The sequence below is a fragment of the Solanum dulcamara genome, chromosome 8 (genome assembly GCF_947179165.1).
Source record: "Solanum dulcamara chromosome 8, daSolDulc1.2, whole genome shotgun sequence".
NCBI lineage: Eukaryota > Viridiplantae > Streptophyta > Magnoliopsida > Solanales > Solanaceae > Solanum > Solanum dulcamara.
Window position 1 is genome coordinate 64,399,742 of NC_077244.1, and position 23,176 is coordinate 64,422,917.

At 30.0% G+C, this 23,176-nt stretch overlaps 3 protein-coding genes across 3 annotated transcripts; 1 reads left to right on the plus strand and 2 right to left on the minus strand.

Annotated features, from left to right (window-relative positions):
• Nucleotides 1-251: 251 nt before the first annotated feature.
• LOC129900064 (uncharacterized) lies at nt 252-1,535 on the minus strand. The gene is made up of 4 exons (XM_055975037.1): nt 1,403-1,535; nt 936-1,333; nt 601-885; nt 252-491 (listed from the first exon to the last, which is right to left on the minus strand). Exons 1-4 carry the CDS (start codon nt 1,440-1,442, stop codon nt 252-254), a joined length of 963 nt encoding a protein of 320 aa, XP_055831012.1. The 5' UTR covers nt 1,443-1,535.
• A 961-nt stretch (nt 1,536-2,496) lies between these two features.
• Nucleotides 2,497-4,242, plus strand: LOC129899456 (uncharacterized). Its single transcript, XM_055974434.1, has one exon. The coding sequence runs from the start codon at nt 2,644-2,646 to the stop codon at nt 3,877-3,879; it is 1,236 nt and encodes a 411-aa protein (XP_055830409.1). The 5' UTR covers nt 2,497-2,643; the 3' UTR covers nt 3,880-4,242.
• A 2,432-nt stretch (nt 4,243-6,674) lies between these two features.
• On the minus strand, nt 6,675-8,677 carry LOC129899452 (homeobox-leucine zipper protein HAT4-like). Its single transcript, XM_055974427.1, has 4 exons — nt 8,333-8,677; nt 7,842-8,158; nt 7,560-7,639; nt 6,675-7,351 (listed from the first exon to the last, which is right to left on the minus strand). The coding sequence occupies exons 1-4, from the start codon at nt 8,502-8,504 to the stop codon at nt 7,018-7,020; spliced, it is 903 nt and encodes a 300-aa protein (XP_055830402.1). The 5' UTR covers nt 8,505-8,677; the 3' UTR covers nt 6,675-7,017.
• Nucleotides 8,678-23,176: the final 14,499 nt, after the last annotated feature.

Sequence of the window (23,176 nt, forward strand, 5' to 3'; positions counted from 1 at the left end):
TTCAAACGTGAAAGGCAGTAAGGACATTGATGAAGTATAAGCCCTGGCGAAACAAAATTATCAGTTGTGAATTTCCTAACTGACACGAGATTTTTGATAAGATGAGAGGCATGAAGGACATTTTTAAGAGACAAGGGAGGATGGGGAGACTCTAATTTAGTATGAACATACCCACGAATTGGAATAGATTGACCATTACCAACAGTTATACCACGATTATTGCTCAAATTAAAATAAGATGTAAGATTACCTTATCCGGATGTCATATGAGAAGTGGCGTCGGTGTCCATGTACGAGTTTGCATCCGGAGGAGTAATACTAAGGGTGTGCATTGCAGCCTCGAAATCTGTTGGAGGAGGAGCTGTAGCCGAGTAAGCTTGCTGAGGACGGGGCCCAAGAATACCAGTTTGTGGCTTTTGGCGCTGCTGTCGGAAATTCATGTTGGGCCTAGCCCATTGTCCAGTAGGAAGTGAACATAGGGATACAGCCCACTGCATCCATGGCCACTGCATCCACTGCTGCCCAAAGGTCCACTAATTAGGGGGGGTTGCTGCTAGCCACCATTGCGGTTGTTGTTGCCACCGCCCTTTCCCCCACCACCTGAGCCACCGTCGAAATTGCCTTTTCCTCTACCCCCACTGGAATTTCTATTCTTACCAGAATGTCCACGATTTTGAGGCCGTTTACCACCTGCATTATGGCGTCGTGAGGGCGATTGATCAACAGATTTATGAGAATTGTCCGAATCATGAGCAACCATAATAGAAAAAGTATTTTGATCGTCTTCTTGAGACCAGCCTCTTCAAGAACAAGCATCGAGCGAGCTTGATAAAATTGGGGCAAAGGATCGCTTTGACGGATGAGTGTGGACACACCATTATATGGCTCGATGAGGTCGGACACCAATTGGAGAATGGCTCGATGAGGTCGGACACCAATTGGAGAACCAGTCGGTCATTTACCACCGGAGAGCTAACATTCTTGAGTTGATCCGACAAGGACTTGAGATGTTGATAGTACGCGGACACATTGGGAAATTGTTTCATTTCAGTGTGAGTGAAATCGTACTCAAGTGTGACGGCACGAGAGTATTTTTTATCTTGAAATATATCACGCAGCCTATTCCAAGCCTCCATCGCCATGGTGTCGGGTTCAAGAATTGTATGTAGCAAATCTTGAGAGATAGTGACATAGATCCATTGGAGTACCGTGGCATCGAGGGTAACCCACAGTTCCATCTCCTCCTCTGTCTTAGGAGGCTTCTCCTTGCCTTTTGCTGGAGGAATAATATGGTCTATGACTTTGTGAGATCGTGCGTGAATTTTGAAGAGTTTCGCCCACGTTGCATATTGAACATTCTCCATCTCAAGGGTGATGGAAACAAAATTCTTGATGTTAGAAACAGCAAGAGCAGGGTGAAAGGATGATTTGGACTCAGCCATAGAGAAGAGAAAAGAGAAGGAAAAAAATGCAACAGGAAGAAGACGAAGGGAGGTTGCGGAAGAGTGAGGATTAAAACTTAGAACTTTGATACCATGAAAGAAGTATTCTGCCTGTCTTATTCCTTAAGCATAATTAGCTTATATACAAAATTACAAGCCTAAAGTTAGACTAAGGATCCAAACTGATTAGCTCTAATTAAGGGCTAATTATATCGTTAAATATACACCTACCAAATATAACAACTATACAAAATCAGAATATATTATCATATATTCTAACAAAATGAAAAATTACCAATTCTTGATTCTATTTTTGAATCTTGGGAATAAAAAGAAGGGAAAATTACGCAATATGGCAAACCTTACTATTATATTACGTATTTAGGGTATAATTTAAAAATAATTATGACTCGCATCAAACAAAGCTATCTATTTAGGCGGTATGACAAATCTCGCTTGCGAGATATACAAATATATATATGTATATCAGTTATCATTATACAATTTTTCTAAAAAATATACATATACAATTCGACAAATATACATACACAATTCGCTTCTCGCACGCCTCTCTCCTCCCTTTCTCGATCTCGCTTGCCTCCCTCCTCCCTCTCTCGATATCACTCGCCTCTCTTCTCCCTCTCTCGATCTCATTTTTCAGATATATAAATACATATATATATATATATCAATATTTGTATATTTTGGTATATAAATAATTCGTGGGTATAACGTTTGTATAATTCGCTACATCATTTATGTTTGTCATTATAATTAAAAAAACTATACACATATGAAGTAATTATACTTAAAAAATTTGTCATATCTGAAAATTTCTCTAAAAAGAATACCTAATTGAAGCATTTTCTTTTTTGCTAATTTTTACTCAATGCGAATTGAATTAATCAAAACTTCAAATGAATATGGTATTACAAATGAGAAATAATAATAATAAGAAGAAAAGTGAGTTAGACCATAAAGGAGAAGAATGAAAATAGTGGAATGGTTAAAAGAAGAAAAAAAAGAGCATAACTTCAAAATCATGTCACTCCTCCCAAAAATCTTTTTTCATCATCCATCACTCTCTCCACTTTTCTATTCTTAGTCCCTAAGATTTCTCTTCTTCATATTCTAATCTTCTTTTCACAGTCTACAACATATAAAACAAGATCCAAAACCCAACCCAAGTTTCTATCTTTCAATGGATCAAGATTCAGCTCCTTACATCTCCAAAAAACAGAAACCAAACCATGCAAAGTACCCTTGTAAGTTTTATAACTATTTTCCCTTTAAAACTATGTTAGTTGTCATATTTCTAGTTGCACTTCCATTTTTTCCCTTACAACCTCCTGAAATCATCAGCCAAACTCTAAATACAGGAAATTGGGAACTTGTTCAGCTTATTTTAGTTGGTATAGCTGTTTCTTATGGCTTATTCAGCAAAAAAAGTGATGACGATGAGGATGATGATGATGAGACAGAAAATGAATATTTATGTAGTTCAAAGTTTGATAATGTTCAATCTAGATTACTTGAGGTTCCATCTTTTTTTGAAAACCATCAAGTGTCTGATGAAAATAGAGTTCAGACTTGGAATAATTATCAGTATTCTAGTGGTAAGCCAGTAGTAGTTGTTGCTAAGGAAAGTGATGCTATTATTAGTTCAAGAATTGTTGAAAAGCCTTTGCTTTTGCCAATTAGGAGTTTAAAATCCCCTGTTCTTGAGCCTATCTCAACTACTACTAATTCACCCAAATCCATGATTTCATCTCCAAGAAAGTTGTCCACTTCATCAGAATCTGATCAAGCCAAGATTGATCAATTTGATCACAAACTAATTGTGAGGAAACAGAGTTTTAACATATCCTCTGTTTCACATCCACCACTACCACCTCCTCTGCCACCACCATCGATTGTTAAAAAATCTACTCTGTTGAAATCAAGCTCTATCGTAACGGATGATCACAAGGGCTCTTTTGGTAAGGAACTTAACAGAAGAAGTACTAGGAGTGTGCCGTTTGAATTGAGCTCGTACAAAGGGAAGTCTGTTCGAACAATTAGGCCATTCGTTGGGGCTGCAAGAGCCAGAGTATATGCTAAAGATTTCGTAAATGGAAAGGCAGATGAAAGTAACAGAGAAGTCGATACACAGGTGCAAGCGTTAGAGCCAGCATTGATGGAGTTCTCAGGGGAAGAGAGTAAAGCATCGTCTCTAGAGAATGTAGTAGTGGAAAGTGATGAGGATTCAGACGATTATATTGAAGATAGCGCGGAAAATGTAGAGGTAGAAAGAAAGAGTGTTAGTGATGGTGGTCTGGATAATGTAGACAAGAAGGCTGGTGAGTTCATAGCTAAATTTAGGGAGCAAATTAGGCTCCAGAGAATTCAGTCCATTCGTACATTGGCTAAACAGCCTGCTAAAAAGCTCCTCCAGTAGAAATATTCTTGTTCAAAACTGAAGTGATACCATGAATTGGTCACTTGCTGTGAAGAGTTTCACATCGCGTTTTAATATGACTTGAGCAATCATCACAACTAGCTTTTGGATTTGACTTAAGTCCAAGTCTCATATCTTATCATGGTATATTTACTTGCCCATTAGAAAAAGTCTTATGGTTTGCTTTGGCACTAGGGTTTTATTTTTTTCCCTTTTCAGTTTGCATTTCAAGATTTGAGGTTTCTGATATAAAGGGATTTTAGTATTTTAGTTATAATTAGTCTCCTCTGTATTTGATGTACTATCATGAGGCTCATTATGTTATTGTTATAGGAAAGAAAATCTTTTGGTTTTATGTTTTGATTACCGTGGTATTGTACTTCTGTTCTTCCAAACAAGTACTCCATATATTATTCCGTTATATATTACTACACCATTAATTAATTGTTCAATCATGATCATTATGCCTACCTTTATCATTTCTCCAAGTTGAGAAATTGCTCTGACATATATGTAATAAATAAACTACTTTAGGATGGTTGCTCAGAAATTAATGAGAAATTTACAAGAATTAGCTTTAAGGCTCAGTATATATAGTGTCACACAGTGACTTCAATGCTAATACGTAACAACACCATTATTCAGTAATCCCTCTGGTCCACTTTAGTGGTGCTGAAAATAGATGATTCAAAATACTCTCTGTTTCATTTACTTAGGCCCTATACCAAAACAGATGTTCCAATTTACTTGTTAATTTTAGCAGATCAAGAGAGTGTTATTATTTTTTTCTCATACTACCCTTTCAATAAGAAACTTTTCTAGCCACCTATATGATGTTTAACACCATAAGTTTCTTCCTAAAACTTCATAATCTGTTTATATTTTGTCACATAAATTGAAACGGATGGAATAGGTAGTTAAAATTCCATTTCACTGAGTCGATGCATGGAACTTATTAATTGTAGGAGTAGAAAGAAGAGAACAATCATATGAGATGGATGTAAACCTTATCCATGTTGTCCATCTATGTCCATCCCAAAAGTCCTTGAGGAAGCCATAAAGCAGAGTAAAATGGACTAAATATATTTTGGAAAAATTATATAATTACACATACTTCACTATCATATTTGCTATTATTACTTATACTTTTAAAATATTATGTATATTACCATTAATTAAGAGATTTCTACCATATATCGAGGAAAATACACTTACATACATGCATTTTGCTAATAGATACGCTAAAATAGGGAGAGAGGCAAGAGAGATTCATATGTATCCTAAATACATACAAATCACGCTAAACACAAACAAGATACATGTATTTGTATGTATCTGGAGTAATTTGTATGTATATGAGATACCAGATACATGCGAGAGTGGCGAGGAAGATGAGAGAGAGGCGAATGAGATTTGTTAGGTATCTTAAATACATGTCAATCCACTTGGATACAATATACATAAAACAAATTACACCTAATTTTGACCCCATGTATTGGACGGATCATAATGTATCTGGAGGCACAAAAATATGGTAAGATACGTAATATTGCAAACTAAAGTGTATCTAAATAAGTAACTTCTAAACTATTGAAATTTATGTAAGTTCCCAATGAGTCCATGATTGCAATTTCGTCGAACGAAAGCCCAAGAAGTTCGAGATTGGGCCGGTTTGCATTATCCATTTGAGTCAATATATAATAACCAAAAATTTGAGACCACAAGAAATAAAAGTATGAAAACTAAACTCAAAGTGAATGACTTTATATACCGAATAGTAATAAATATATGTCATTAAATTACCATTGGGTTATCAGTTAACCCACTGAGAAAAAATCTTAAACAGTTAAGAATCGATAACCTGATAATAAAAGAAAATTAAAATCATTGCCGAAACCGCTAAATCAATAACTCATTACCGATAAACCAATAAAAAAAATTCAATTCGATTTATCGATTTTAATTCTGTTTTGAACGGCCCTACAAAAGACACCTAAACTATACTATTATTACATGCTCTTTCCCATTTCATATATTGACCTACGGCTTGCCTAGTTTATATTATTTCGTTAATTTTAAAATAAGTAGTTAAAATATAGTTGGTATTAGTTCGTAAGTAACAATAGTGCTTTGTTAGGATTTGGTGACTAAATTGATATATAAACAATTTTATCTTGTGCTGCGGAAGGTTTTAGAACCAGCTTTTCCTAGGTGAACGTAAGATAATGGTCATACTTGACCATACATCCAAATATATAATGGAGAAAGATGCATTTTCAGTCTATCAACATAAACTAACTACTCCACAGTTATGTAACATCCTTTTCTTTTTAATATGTATGAAAAAATATATTATTTTTATATAATTAAAAATAATTTAATTTTAAAATTTTCCTTTTATTATTAATAAAATAATTTATCATCATATAAATATCAAATATTTATTTTAGATCACAAATTTAAATTATTTTTTTTCGTACATATGATGTCAAGTCGATCAACACCCACATAAATTAGGACAGATGAAGTATCATATTAGAGATTTTGATTTTGTATTCTATAGCAAGAATTAAATCCTTATTTCTTCTTGTATTGTTGGCGCATTTATTGAAATTTATTATGTTTAATTCAAGAGTCAAAGAGCAAAAATCCCGCAAAATACGGAGCTGAATTCCAATAAAATTAGGATATGATGGTTCCAGGTTTGTAATTTAAATTCCCTCGACATATAAGTAATTTTTACTAAGGTACAATCAATCATATTAAATCAAGAAACAATTATTGAACAAACTTTCCAAAATTACTGCTAAGAGGCAGACATTCAAATACTAGTTGATTGTAATGATAAAGTGATTTGGAGTTTACTTTACATAAAAAAAAAACACTCTTCTCCAGTCCCCACAAATAATGATGGGAAAGAAGGAACTAACTACTAAATTGAGCAAGTAAAATAACTTAACCCTAATTAGTCAGTAAAAGAAAAAATTGGAGGGACGATACAACAAATAAAAGCAAGAGATTTTCCAGTCCCACCAAATCTTCCCCCATAACCCCCAACAACCTTATCATATAACAAAACATTATATTCCTCCCTACACACATTATGGTACTTCAAATATTCACACTTTGTCATTGTCACTACTTGTGTCTTGCAAGTGTAGAATAAGAATCCATTTGACCATATTGCCCTTGTGAGATGGATGGGCCCCACATCATAGGTTGATAATGCTGATGAGGTGGACCAACCCGATGGGGCGGGATGTTGACAGGTGTACTTGTGGGGCCCGACGCCGCACATGAAGGGCACATGGTGAGGGTGGTGGGAGGGGTCATTTGCATGTAGAATTGAGGTGAATGCTTTAGTGACCTTAGCTCTTGAACTTCCTTTTGTAATCTCCGGTTTTCTTCTGTCAGATTCTCAACGCATCTCTTTAAGAATTCACAGTCTACTTCTGTTTGCTTCAATTTTGTCCTGTATGTCCATCACAAATTATTTTCAGTAGCTAAATGATGACATTTCAATAATGTTTTCTTCTTTAAGTGGAGTTGGAATGTTCACATTTCTCATTAATTATTTCCTACAACAACAACATAGTACTGAGATCTGAAGGGTATAAAAAATATATTAATTTTTCTTATAGTAATGCAGAAAAATAATTAATTAGAGACAAAAATCTCACCTAGCTCTCCTATTCTGGAACCACACTTCCACTTGCCGAGGCCTTAATCCCAGTCTCTTTGCCAAAGCTAATTTTTGTTTCTGCACAGGGAAAAAAAAAAAACCATCATCAATACTTGTTAAATTAAAATTTCCAAAAATACCCTTGACACCTCATTGCTTCCAATACTCCAAGTATACATTCAAGTTTAAAGTTTATAAACAATATTTACATATTAAATCACTTATAAAATAAACTTTATACTTGTATATAATATGATGATGTGTAAATTAAGAAACTTACAGGATTGAGGGTATGATGGTCTTTGAAGCTATCTTCAAGTACGGCAGACTGTTCCTTAGTTAAACGGAGTTTCTTTCTACAAGTTTCTCCGTCATCCTCGTCGCTAATACCTCGAGAGCTAGCCCTTTCCATTTCATTCTCCTCAGTACAGTTTCCTTCTCTCTCGCTTCGCTTATTTCCACTCACGCTTGAAATAGTGCTGTTGGGAGAAGATACGCCACCTTCCTCCTCCTCCGCAGTCGCCGGCATCCTGTTCACGTCAATTCCCTTTTGGAAACTCCTCGTCTCCACTAATCTGCATGTCTCCGAGTTCCGATCTGCAAATCAATAAGACATTCAATTGTTATATACAAAAAAAATAAAAATTGACTATATATAAACAGTGTAATTTTCTGTCGGGGGTTTTAGATCCGGAAAAATTCATTTTGTTTTATTATTCACTTCACTTTTGGTTATTGAAATGGAGAAAAGCATGAAATAAATTAACAAACCTGATGAGGAATGAGTAAATGGAGGTTTAGTAGTCCAATAATTATTGAAGGCAGAAGGAGGAGGAAGTGATATTATTGTTGAAGGAATGAGATTTAGTTGCATGGCTGTTGTCATCCTCTTTTCAGCAGGAGAGTTTAGGCTGAGACTCAACCCCAGATCTTCTTTTCCCATATTTCTCAAACACTATGTATAACAGCTTCTTAAACAGGATATATTAATGGGATTTTTTTGCAAGGATTTTCAGTTTTTTTTTTCTGGTTGGAGGTGAGAATTAAATTGGAGATATATGTCTTCTTGAAGAAGAAGAAGAGAGTAGATAATGAATGGACTTAACAAGATGAAGAGTCATGGTGTAATCAAGGGGGTTATATATAGGAATAGGAAGAATGCACTGCTTTTTTCATCAAAAAAAAATATTATTGATAAATGAAAATTCTTTTTGATATTTTAGGAATAGTTATACTCCTAATAATTACTCTATGTGGTAGTAAAAACAAAATTATTTATATTAATTGAATATAATATAGTTCTGAGGATTAGTTTAAATTGATTGGTTGCAAATGTGGCGTGAAGGTTGGGGCAATTAGGTCAATCATGAGTAAGAGTGTTTGCTGGGTACCAATTATTAGTATCACAAATCATAGCTTTTACCACTTAAATTTGTATATGATAATTTAATAATCAAATGTTAATTTCAATTTCTTTTATTGTCATTTAGTATTACCTATGGAGATCGATTATTTAACTTCACATACGCCCATTTTAATTGTTCACGAGTCACGACTTTACACACTCCTTAAATTTAATATTTTATTTAATAAAAAAAATCAATATTTTAAAATATAAAATAAAAATAAATAATAACTAATAATAATAGCCTACTTTAACAGAGTGAACAAATAAAAATAAACAAAGAGAATATGTACCAAGAAAAAAGAAGAAGGTGACTTTCGTACGTCAAGGTTAAAAGGAATTTGTTTCTCAACCTCGTATACTTTTGCTTCTTTCATTTTATTTTTTATTCTTTTTCACTTGGACTTGTTCTTATTATTGTGTAAAGCAAACAGAAAGAAATTGATCTTTTTGTTGATCAGAGTGATTAAAATCTTTCATAATAATGATGTGGTATAAGATTTGATTTGATCGATAGATTATTGCATTAATGAATCTTTCATTGACACTTTTTTTTTTTTTTTGATGTTAAGATACTTTATATATATAATATTTAAACAGTTACAGGCCTAATGATCGTTACATTCTTACCATAGCTAGTAGCTAGTGATTACAGATGGATTTTCAAAACATGCTAACTTATTACAAGTAGTCCTTAAAACTAGTTTAGTAGTTACTACTCCTAACTGGTCTGACAACTTTCATACGTTACATATGTATGTCTCATATGTAATCACATATAGATTATTTCCCACACAACACTATAATGACAATCTACAATTATATCAAAAACTAAAAATACTTAACCTTGATATATAGTATGTTGTTCATGTCCAAAAAATTGCAAATCCCTTTGAAAACTTAAATCAAAACTTAATCGTGGACATAATAATTGATACATCAAAAAATGTGTTATTTTCGATCTTCTCATTACGTCCCCTTAATTTATAAGTGGATTGACATAATAAATCTTTTTTAAATAACAGATAATGAAACATGTAGAAATAATTAAAATTTTATTTTTAAAGTAATTACTCAAATTAATAGTTACTATTTGATTAAAAAATCAAGTCTAATAATGAGATGTCCAATTCCTCAAATTTTGTGAAGACGATGCTCTCAACTTCCATGTCTTTTCATTTATAATTTGTCTAATAATCTTTTTGAGATATTGCACTAAATCAAATCAAATCAAATGATGATAGGAATTGAAATACTTTGAGATACTGAGCATCAAGGGTCCCACTGCCCACCTGAAGTGGGTCCCCCCTTATCTTTAATTGTGAATATAATATCTCTCCATCCTATTTTCCTCTCCACAAGTTTAAAGGTAGGGGACGTCTATTGTCGCTGTCCTGCCCCTATTCTCTCGTTTCTTGTCTTCTGAACAAGGGTCTATATTCGAAATTTTATATTTATATTAAAATATTTAATATCGAATCGTGTAATTAATATAAGTTATGAATTTAATATCAATTTTAATTTAAATTCTAACTCCAACTTTATAATGTCAAGTGGTTCAAATAGCAACCGTACCCAAACACATTTTATTACGTCTATAAATTAGCTAGGTTAGAATATATTCTGTTAGAGAATCCCAAGTTAAAATGAAATCGTCCTGATTTTTACTTTTAAAATATAATATTTTTTTAATTTTTTGATAAGTAGATATAAAATTCATATTTTTTTTCAAATATCAATTAATTAAAATGTAAGGAGTATAATTCATAGGAAAATCTGATTGTAAGATAATTGGCAAAACAAAACTCCAAAAAGTGTGTGAGGTCATGAGCCAGCTAATAAGGGGGGAAGCTGAGCCAAAGGGCAAATGATTAAATAAGGTTAAAAAGAGATTGGGGACAGATGAAAGTGGACAATGAAAATGAGATTTAAGAAGATTGGAAATTGTAAGTAAAATTTAAAAGAAAAATGGATGGGATGCATGAGGTCGCCCACCTTCTTTTTCTCTTTAGGAGTGTTTGCTTTGTCCCAAAACTCACGTGGACCAAACATTGTCGTGCTGGTTTACACATGCCTTTGCCCCTATCACTTTCATCTATTTCAGCGTTTCATATCGCTTCAAATAAAATAAAATATATTTAAAAAACATATTTATATATTATGATAAAATATATACTATATTTATTGATTTATTATTAACGTTCATTATGAATAAGTAAAAATAAAGAAAAAAGTTACCTAGAGTATTTTTATTCCTTCTTCAGATATAGAGTAATATATAATTTTTAATTGGTCCAAAAAGAAGTTCTTAAAATTAATTTATCTTTAACTTTTTGTTTCGTCAACATGAACTTATGAAAACCTAAATTTTGTAATATTGTTTAGACCATAAAATCTTTTTATTTTGTAACTTCGTGCCATGTAACTTGGACGAAGGGAGTAATCAACAAAATAATATAAGTGCAAAAATTTTTCTTAAAATTTATGATTTCAAATACATCAGCAAACAATCTTATACGTAGGGGAGAAATGTATATCAATGAGAGGAAAGTGATGTGTGTGAGAGAAAATTTTTAAATTTTTTTAAATAATAGAGAATTTTAGAAATTACAATAAAATAACTAATAAGATACTCCAACTATTTCATATTAATTGAATTTGTGAGGCAATGCACACATATTAAGAAAAATATTCAATGACATAATTTGAACCATATTTTCAGTATTGTCTCTTGTAATATCATAAATATAACTTTGCAAGTAGTATGATTTATCTCCTAGAAAATATAAAACTTCATAAATGAAAGAAAAAATATGAAAAAAGTTTCAAACATCCATCTTGAACTTTGAACAATTCAATTATTTTGAATAGTAAAAAAAATCCTCAAAAATCTAATTAACATGGAATAGAGGGAGTATATATTTACACAATTTTTTTTGAACGGAAAAAGACCTAAAATGTCCTCGAACTATTAAAAATGGTACAAAATGCCCATCATCCATCTATTGAGCCTAAAATGCTCTTGAGATCTACCTTTAGGTCAAAAAATGACATTTTCTTTAACGTAAAAAGTATTTTATGCCCAATATATGGATGGGAGCATTTTTATACCATTTTCAATAGTTCGAGGGTATTTTAGGACCTTTTTTGTAATTAAAATTCTGTTAAATAAATTTTAAATAATTAAATTATAACCAATAGATGGCAGTCAAGCTTTTAAAAAAATTATTCAAATTATTTAATTAAAATTCTATTAAATAAATTTTAATTTATAAATAATTTTAAATAATTAAATTGTAACCAATAGATAGCTGTCACGTGTTTAAGAAAATTATTCAAATTATTTAATTAAATTTTGTTACATAAATTTTAATTTATAATTAATTTTAAATAATTAAATTGTAACCAATAGATAGCCGCCACGTGTTTAAAATTTTTTTCAAATTATTTAATTAAAATTCTATTAAGTAAAAGGTCATTTTTGGACCTAAATGTGATGATTATCATATAAAATTCTAAAAATTAATCTATTTGCCATCATCCATATATTGAGCCTAAAATGCTTTTGAACTATTGAAAATAATAGAAAAATGCTCTCATTCATATATTGGGCCTAAAATGGTCTTTTTCGTTAAAAAAATATTATTTTTGAATCTAAAATAGAATATCAAAAATATTTTAAGTCCAATAGATGAATAAGAGATATTTTGAGTGAATTTTCACTTTTTTCGGTTTTTCAATAAGTTAAGTGTGGGTCCATGCAAGCGTGCGTAATATAGTGTCTTGTCCCTTGGTAGTAAGACACCACCTGTCCCTACAATCATTTGAACTCAACACCACTACTACTCTTCCTACCATCTTCTGGCGCGTGTCATTACATCACCAACAGTGTCATTGCAACGACGAAAAATAGTTTTTTAGAAATAAATATACATTTTTGTAGTGTTTGATAAAAAATAAAAATTATAATATTCTATCTAGTTCATTTTAAGAGTTAAGAAAATTATTTGAACTTCTTTTCAAATTTAATTTTTATTTAATGAAATTTTTAACTAGTTTACATTTTCTAAAATAAAATTATTCAAAATATAATCAAATTAATAACTCGAATCAATAAAAAAAATTGCTAATTTTAATAATTTACTATTTTAAAAAGGCTATTTTATTTAATGAAATTTTTAACTAGTTTACATTTTCTAAAATAAAATTATTCAAAATATAATCAAATTAATAACTCGAATCAATAAAAAAATTGTTAATTTTAATAATTTACTATTTAAAAAAGGCTATTTTATCTCTCTCCTCACAAATATCTAAAAAAGGCTATTTTAGGATCCTAAGCTTTGTCCACGTGAACTCAAATAAGGAGACAACAAACATGACCTAATTATTACATATCCTATTTTTAGAATTTCAAATTATTGATTATTTATTTAATGATAATTATGCATGATTCCTATAATAATTCATACAAACAAATGTGGACCTTCTGTATCTCAAATTCATTTCAACCACTCGTGACTGTTGAGAGTTGAGACCCAATCATTAACAGATTAATACTTCTATCTATTTTATATTAGTTGAATTATTAAGGTAATATACATATATTAAAAAAAATATTTAAGAATAAAATTTAAATCATATTTTTCTCTATTACTCTTTTGTTTAATCAACCTCAAAAAGATAATTAAATATCAAATCATAAATATAAATAGTTTTTTATTGGAGTATAACTTTATAAGTAGTGTAGTTTATTCCAAGAAAATTACACAACTTCATTAATGGAAAGGGTAAACATGAAAAATGTTTCAAACATTTCTCTTGAACTTTGAACAATAAAACTATTATAAACAATGAAAAAAACTCTAGAAATTTAATTAATATGAAATAGAGGGAGTATTATTATTTTTCTCAATTCAAATATTAGTAGTAGTAATTTTAATAAATTGAAAATAATGATAAGTCCTTTATTAATCACTTGAACCATGCGTTATAAATCGTTTAAATTGGACAAAAAAAACTTTTGGCGCTATAAATATATTATTCTTAAGAAGTGTACGTAGAATTTCAAGAAAATAGATAGTAAGAACCAGAGGAAATAATCAGAACAAAATGAGTAAATGACAATGCTTGTGTTTTTGCATAATGCATGATTTGATAGATCACGATAATTTCACTTGTTTTTATCGCAAAGATATTAGAATTATATTAATTTATTTATGCGTCATATCAATGATCAACCATGTTCATATTACATCGTTAAATTGTCTCTACCTATAATAATAAATGAAACTCATATCAAGAACTTTTGAATTAAGCATAAAGGCGGCTTATTTCAAGCATCAAAGTTTTATAATTTAGTGGTATGTTAATTTTTTTTGAGTTTGAACTAATTATTGACTCTCTCATTAATTAATTTAATCAATTTCAGTCTAATTCACTTAATTGATTATTGACTCTCTCATTTATGAATTCAGTCAATCTCAGCCTGATTTATTTCACTCCATCAAATTTTAAACTGATATTTAGCCAAATGATATTTAGCCAAATTATTTTTATGAGGGATTTTATTTAAATATTTTTAAAAAAATATTTTTCTTGTTTTGATAATTCCTTTGATTCATATTAAATGAATTTTTAGGGCATGACATTTCCTAAAAATATATATAAGGCCATAAACTAAATGCTATTTTTCATTATTATTCTTTTGATTATTTTTAAATTAATTTCCTATAAAATGTAAAATAATTAAGCAGGGGCGGCTCAACCACTTATGTGGCTTAAAGCCAAAATTTATTTGGAGGCCTTAAATTTTTTTTTAAAAAATATTAATATTTTTATCTCAAAAAAATCTATCCTTCTAGCTTTATAGATGCAAAATTAGTAATAATTTTCTATTTTTTTTGAATGATATTACAGTAAACTCATTTAATTAATCTTTCTTGAGAATTATTGATCTTAGATAAGATGTTTTAATTTAATTTTTAAAAAATTATTTTTGTTGAAGCAATTGTTACGAGAACTGTTCATACTATTATAGAAAATATAAGCATTTGAAAAAAAAATCAAGTCCTTTTATTTGATTGAATATGAAGCTGATTAGAGTATTATTTTTCTAATTGCACTATTTTTTCTTAACTTGATTAGAGTATTATCTTTCTACTTGCACAATTTTTTTTCAAACATTTTTAATTTCAAAAATAAGTCTAACTCATCAATATCATAATAATTATTATATTTTAAGAAACATTCAAGATAAGACAATTCTTATCATCTAATGATCTCAAATAAGTATCCATACATCCTTGCTATTCCGGAAAACTATTTGGACTTAGAACTATACCTCCTAAATATTTCGGAAAGCTATTTGGACATAAAACTGCTATAAATTTGAAAAACTCCAATAAACTGTTTCACTTTAAATCACATACGAAATTTAAAAATAAATCCATGTACATAAACTTCAATTTTCAAACACCATTTTCAACTTGAAAATAAGGATTATTTTTTCTTCTAAATTTCACAATTTTTATGTCCAAACATTTCTTATTATTTCTAGAAAAGGAGCTCCAAAAATTTGGGGCCTAAAGCAAGTGCCTTACTTGCTTTACTATGGAGCCTGTAGTTAAGAACCTCAATAAATAAAGAATATATGTAGAAAAAAGTCTCAATAGTTCTCTGAAAATTTGAATAATTCTAAAAAGTTTCAACAATTCACTTAAATATGAACTAGAAGAGGTATGCTATATTTAGTCATAAAATAATAATTTTATTAGGTACTAAAAATTATAAAAGAACGATAAAACAATTAGAAGCTAGATGATGTTTTAATTGACTTATTTTTAGTAGCTTTTGACTTTAAAGTTCTTTTTATTTTTAATTTTGAGGGTATTTAGAAAAGACAAAAAAAAAATTAAATACCTACTTTTTTAGATTAAAAAACTACAAAAATAAGCTAAAAATTAAAAATCGGCTAGTTTCTAGATTTTAGCTTATAACCTACTTTAAAAAAAGTCAACTCGAACCTCCCTTAGGTAATTTACGACATTTCATCTTTGCCAAACTGATTTTATAAGACACGATCGAAATAGGATAATGTTTATAATGTTTTTACAAATCAAAAGACTTGGCATTAATATAACAAAACAAACAAACTAAAACCTACTAATTTATTATGCCTTTACTATTGCATCCAACTTCCCTTCATTAATAAGAAGCGCACCAAACTTTTGACTCTTACCTAAAACCAAAACTTTTAGATTTTCCTTTTCAAAAGAAGCAAAAGAATCTGAATTCATTTATTAGAAAAACTTAAATGGTACCTGATCCCTGACTGTCCAGTACAGAAACATACCCGTAGGGCATTTTTAATTTCACGTGATAATTAAAAAATCATTAATATATTATTATTTTTTATTATTTTATTTTTTATTTATATTAATACAATATAATATAGTATAGATATAGTTAGTAGTAGAAATTGTTCAGGCTATATTAATTATAGAGGTAAAATAAAAAAAATTAATTAATTCTATCTTTCTTTAGTAAGTGATCAAGAAATATGAGACAAATATTTATAATAAAATGTTCATCTAATATAGAATAGAGGGAGTATATATTATCGCACAATTATTATGTGAAAGTAAATAAATATAAGTCACTTTCACGAAATATCTTCCGGAGGAATTTAATTAGCACTAATTTATTCTAATTTTTAATCTATGCCTTAATGACAGTGGTTTTAAGTTTTTCAATATTACTTCCCATTTTATGATAAGTGGTGTTTTTATTTTTTCATTTTGATTTCAAAATAATTGGTGTTTCAATAATCAAGAATGTATTATTTTGTTATTCCAATTTCATCTTGTTTAAATTAAAAAGAATTACATAACCAAAACAGAAAATTACTTGGATGAACACTTTTTTTAAAAATAATTATTGATTTTAACGATTTTATTTATTTATTATCATCTATAGAAATACATAATAATATTATGGTAAAGCTACTATCTATTAAAAGTTAATTATAAATGTATTATAAGTGTTTTAAAATGTGTTATTTTTGTTTGGTAAGAAATTGACACAATGTATTAAAGCGTGTGATTAATGTATTATTCATAATAAAACTTGTATTATATATACTTTATAAATTATTCTGGTATTATGTATTAAAATTGTATTATAAATGTATTATAAGTGTCCAGTAAAAAAAATATTATTGTTATAAATGGTAAATATTTTTTCAATATAATATATCTACGTAAATTTCCCTAACCAAAAACTACTTCTTTTTCAAGCATTTATTAAGGATAAATTAGTAAAAATATATCCTTTCCATTTTCTTTTACTTGTTCAATATTTTAAAAATAGATTTTTATTTTTTGTGAATTTTAGCATATCGATAAATGATAAATATATTTTTCTATTTTTATTTTTTGTGACTTTTACTTGTTCATATAGTACTTTTCATATAGTTTTTGAATATCTATTTTTTTTTACTTTGTATTGAGTTAAAGTAATATAATTTAACTTTAAAAATTAGTCAATCTGACTTTCAAAAAACGCAAAATGACAACTAAAGTGGAATGAAAGAAGTTGTTGAAGAATGACAAAAGTCCTACATTGGTGGTTAATGAGATATGTAGACTCCTTATAAAGCTTGAGCAATCCTCCTCCCTTTGAGCTAATTTTTGGGGGTGTGAGTTAGGCCTAAGACCTAATTTAATATGATATGATAGCAGGATCCGTCTCACCCAATGTTGGGCACCCGAAATTAAAAATTGTCCACGCACCAGATGCTAAGCACTGGACGTGAGGTGGGGTGTTGAAGAATGACAAAAGTCCCACATTGGTGGTGGATGAGATGGGTGGACTCCTTATAAAGCTTGGATAATACTTTTCCCTTTGAGCTAATTTTTCAGGTGTGAATTACGCTTAAGACCTAATTTAACAGAAATTCAAAACAGTAGTATTTGGTTATACAGTACTAGAGAATTTTTTTTTAAAAAAATAAGATGAATTTCAAAACTAAAAAAATAGTTTTGATCAGTATTTTTGAAAAAAATAATAATTTCCTACTCACATAATTACAACTTTTTTTCAAGTCTGATACATATTCCACTCAAATTCATATATTCTTTTGTCATTCTTTTTAAAAATATTATGTACATTTTTTATGTCCAAAACGCTTACAATAATTATCGTTCCCCAACCTAGCTATAAATTCGCCCTACTACAAAGAGGCGTGGGCCTCGAACAAGTACATTAGTATCTCCGCAAATCAAAACACATTAAATTACTTCTTCCATTTTAGTTTCAATATAGAAAAAATTACTTGATTGAGTGCTTTTTAAAAATTAATTACTAATTTTAGCGATATTTTTTATTTATTACCATTTATAGCAATATATAGCAATATTATGATAAATCTACACTTGTATTAAAAGTAAATTATGCATACTATATAAATGTATTATAAGTGTTTTAAAATATATATTATGTTTGTGTAGTAAGAAACTAACATAATGTATTATAATTCTATTAAAATATGTGATAAATGTATTATCCATCTATAAAACTTGTATTATATATGTTTTATAAATAGTTTTCTGCAATATGTATTAAAACTGTATTATAAATGTATTATAAGTGTTCAGTAAAATTATTTTTTTATTGCTATAAATGGTAAATATTTTCTTAATATTGTATATTTATGTAAGTTTCCTTGAATATATCTCTTAAAAAGCGTATTCATTTTTGTACAAATGGAGTACTTCACTATTTTATCATTAATTATATGCTTCAAAAAAAAAGTAATTTGGAAAAAAAATTAATTATATAAAATACTAATTATTTTGAAAGTTAAAAAATAAAAATATCAATACTTATTTTAAAATGATGGAAGTATTATATAAAAAGTCTTCTAAATAAATATTATAAGTAGGTAGTCCATTAGAGTCTAAGTAAGCATTAGAGTAAGCATTTAAAGTAAAGTAAAATATATGAATGAATAAAAAATGATTTTAGGCAAGGGCGGTGTGAGGCGACAACATGTCGGAGGAGACGGGGAAAGGGTGTCCCAATGAGTGTTTTTTTTTTTTTAATGTTTGAAGTCCGTATTAGAATTTCGATTAAATTTAAATTTTATATTATAGGATTCATTCAATAGTGACACTTTCAATAAAATTTTCTTTATACATATCCAAAATTCAAATGCGAGATCTTTGATTAAAAGATCTCAATATTACATCACAATTCATATCGATAGTGTTGGTTTTTGCATCCCATCCCATGTGTTCCTAATTCCAACCATTTAGTACATTTTCCTTCAACTCATATTTCGGATGATGTTTCACGAATATTATTACTTCCTCCATTTTAAAATAATTGAATTGTTAAAATATGACATATTTTTTTTTTAAAAAGACATAAATTAGTCTCGTTTTTTCATTTTTGTCCTTTTCAAACTTCATGCTAATTCTTAATACTCATTTAATTTCTTTTTTTGAACTCAACATTGGAAATTTAATTAATGAAGGGTAAAATTGAAAAAAAAATTCAACATCTTTCTTAAATAGTGAACAATTCAATTATTTTAAACATTAAAAAATACTTCATCAATTCAATTATTTTGAAATGAAGGGAGTAATTTAGTTAACGATTGTATTTGAATTTTTAATTTATTAGTGAGAGTTCAATTTTTGATGGTATAATTTCCTTTTCATTCTCCCTTTTCCTGCCTGAAAGAATCTAAGAACCCGACTCTTAGATTGTAGTAACACAATAAAACAATATCCACAGAAACACTTGTTTATCATGTAAAAAGCTCCTTGCTCAAGGGAGCAAAATCTCACGCCCTACAACTCGTAGGCTCATAGGCTTTTTAGATTCACTTTATTTATAACAAGAGCAAAGTTTCAGATTACAACTTAGCAATCTAATGGACTAACTTTAGTACCTCACCTCAATAGTCTTCTCAAACTATTTCATCTACTCTCCAAAAAGTCAAACTCGCTTCTTGTCACAAACTCTCACAAACACTCAACTTTTAATCACACCTTAGAAACTATTACAACTTGGTAACAAATTCGGCAATAGCTTTAGATCAAGATAGTTTTCTCTCCTCCTTGCTGTTTTGATTCACCAATTCAGTTTTTTGCAAAACAGTAATTTTAACCCTACCATTTTTGCTTTATATATATAACACATACTTTCTCCTTGCTTTAGTCGAATAAAGATATTGTCTCCTATTCACAAATTAATTTCATAAATAATTTTTTTTCCTCTTTTGAATTGGACTCATGTCTCAGTTCTGCTTTTTCCTTTTCAATGATTTTATTTCAGCCGTCCAATGCAATAATATATTTCAGCTGTTATATATAATAATGTAGTATTTGCACTGTCGCTTTTGTTTCATTATCAGGGACCTGGTTCACGGTTCTATCATCAAAATCATACACTTCACATTGCCTCCATTTGAGCTACTGGTGCAAAGATTTCATCATAGTCAATGCCTTCTTCTTGATTATACCCCTGAATAACAAGTTTCGCTTTGTTCCTAGTAATTGTTCCTTGATCATCTAATTTATTTCTAAAGACCTACCTAGTATCGATTATTGTGCGGTTTGGGGGTTTGGGAACCAGGTTCTAGACTCTGCTGCTTTCAAATTAATTCAGTTCTTCTTACATAGACATGAACCACTCATCATCCTTTAATGCTTCTTCTTATAATTCAACGATTTAAGAGATATCAGGTCGTGTTTACTACTTCAGCCCAGAAGCCCATAAGAAGACCACTGGCAATTAACATAGTTCTTGCCATGTCCTCCAAAGCTCTATTTTAACGTTCTACCACTACATTTTATTGTGGTGTTCTAGGAGCAGAGAATTTATGATTGATTCCCTGTTCTACACAAAACTTGAGAAATTTTGAGTTTTTGAATTCAGTGCCATGATCCGATCGGATACTTAGAACTTCGATATTTAGTTGCTTTTGTACAATTTTTACAAAAATAACAAACACATAAATGTCTCATCTTTAGTTTTCAAGAAAAGCGTCCAAGTGAATCTGGTGTAATCGTCAACGATAACGAAAACGTACCTTTTTCCTCCTTTGCTTTGAGTGCGCATGGGACCACATAGGTTCATGTGTAATAGTTCAAGAGTTTTTGAGGTGCTTACCATCTTTTGGGCTTGAATGATGACTTGACATGTTTTCCCTTTGCACATGCATCACACACAGTATTCTTATTAAAGTGAGTTTTGGGTAGTCCTAGAACCAGCTCTTTGCTTTCCAGTTTGTTCAGTTGTGAGAAGCTTGCATGTCCCAGCCTTTTGTGCCATATGGAGTTATTTTCTGAGACAACGTTTGTCACGATCCAATCTTGGGCCTAGACGTGACACGACGAATGAGGAACTCAGAGGTACCTCATCCAAGCCTCTTAGCATTCACTTAGCCTTTCATCAGTAATGTCAATAAATATCAAGCGGAAGAAAAAGGAGAAAACGGGACTAAGGAAGAACATCATAAAATAAGAGTCATCATCACCCTTAGATTATCATACATTTATGTCCAAACATACCTCTACTAATAGACTTGGAGAGGGATAATACACGTTCTTAGCTCACCCTTAAATAAACTAACAATGAACTACCAAAATATGTGTTTTAATGCCTCAACATAACATATGCTAAAAAGGGGAGGATTATTGTCCCCGAAATAATGGGAACTCACCAAAAGTGGCATTCAAGAGATCCAAACTAACCACGTGGAGGAGGAGGAACACCGGTCCCTACATGGTGATATCATGTAGGCAAAAAATATGCATTAGTACTTTGAATAGCTCCTTAACTTTATCTCATGTGATGTGAGTGTAGACATTTCTTCATCACATATCTTTATCCATAAAATATCTTTAGGACCTTAACTCACCCTATCATTAACTTGCTTGAACATTATAAAATCATCATTCACAAAACTTATTTGCAAAGAACACATTTAAACTCATTTGTAGACATTGTCAAACATTCATTTGGAGTCAAATTTCATTTCAACTTTGCTTTATCATAAGAAACTAGGTGGGTTCATTTTATAAAGAACTTCAAATACATTTAAAAAATACTTGTATGCATGAGAGTGATATAAATGCATCAAATCAAACATATTAGGAACAACCCATCATATGCACTTTAAAACTACCTTTCAAACCTTCATATGAGAACCTTGATAAACTATCAATTTCATGTAAATAAGAATCGACATAAGTCAATATAGGTAAATAAACTTCAAACATATTAGAAACAACCCACCATATGCACTTTAAAACTACCTTTCAAACCTTCATATGAGAACCTTGATAAACTATCAATTTCATGTAAATAAGAATCGACATAAGTCAATATAGGTAAATAAACTTCAAACATATTAGGAACAACCCACCATATGCACTTTAAAACTACCTTTCAAACCTTCATATGAGAACCTTGATAAACTATCAATTTCATGTAAATAAGAGTCGACATAAGTCAATATAGGTAAATAAACTTTAAATATTCAAGAATCAATACATTTGGAATCATAGAATGAAAATCCATAAAAACTCATCACTTGAAATTGAGAGTAAATATACATATATATCAATAGGAGTAAATAAACTTAAAATATACCATAATCTATGCATTTGGAACCATCATGTAAAATTCCATAAGATTTCATCATTTAAAAGTTAAATACTAAGTTGAGAAAATATTTGGGCTCCATGGGTGGAAGAACCTATGGATGAAAACCTACATACCTTAGATTGAAGCTTTTAAGAAAGTTTGACTCTTGGTCTTCAATGAGGAGCCTTGAATCCTTTGAGTTTGAGAGAAAAATTGGAGGGGGTGATTTGAGAGAGAGGAGGATGATATTTACGGTTTTGGGGAGGTGAAAGACTGCAAAAAATAACCCCAAAACACGTCTAAGTTCATATATATTAGTTTAGGTAATTGTCCAAGATGTCCTTCATCAAATAAATCTAGAAAACGGGCTTAAAACCCTGTAGGCGCGATAGTGGCACGCCGCGCCATCACCCAAACTACTGCAGCTAGTTTCGAGCGCTCTGCTGGCGCGCCGCGCCAAGCCCATAACTACTGTAGCGGTAGTCTTTGGTAAAATAGTCATAAAGTTTTACTCTAAAATCGAAATGGGAAAAAATCAGTGGCTTTGAAAA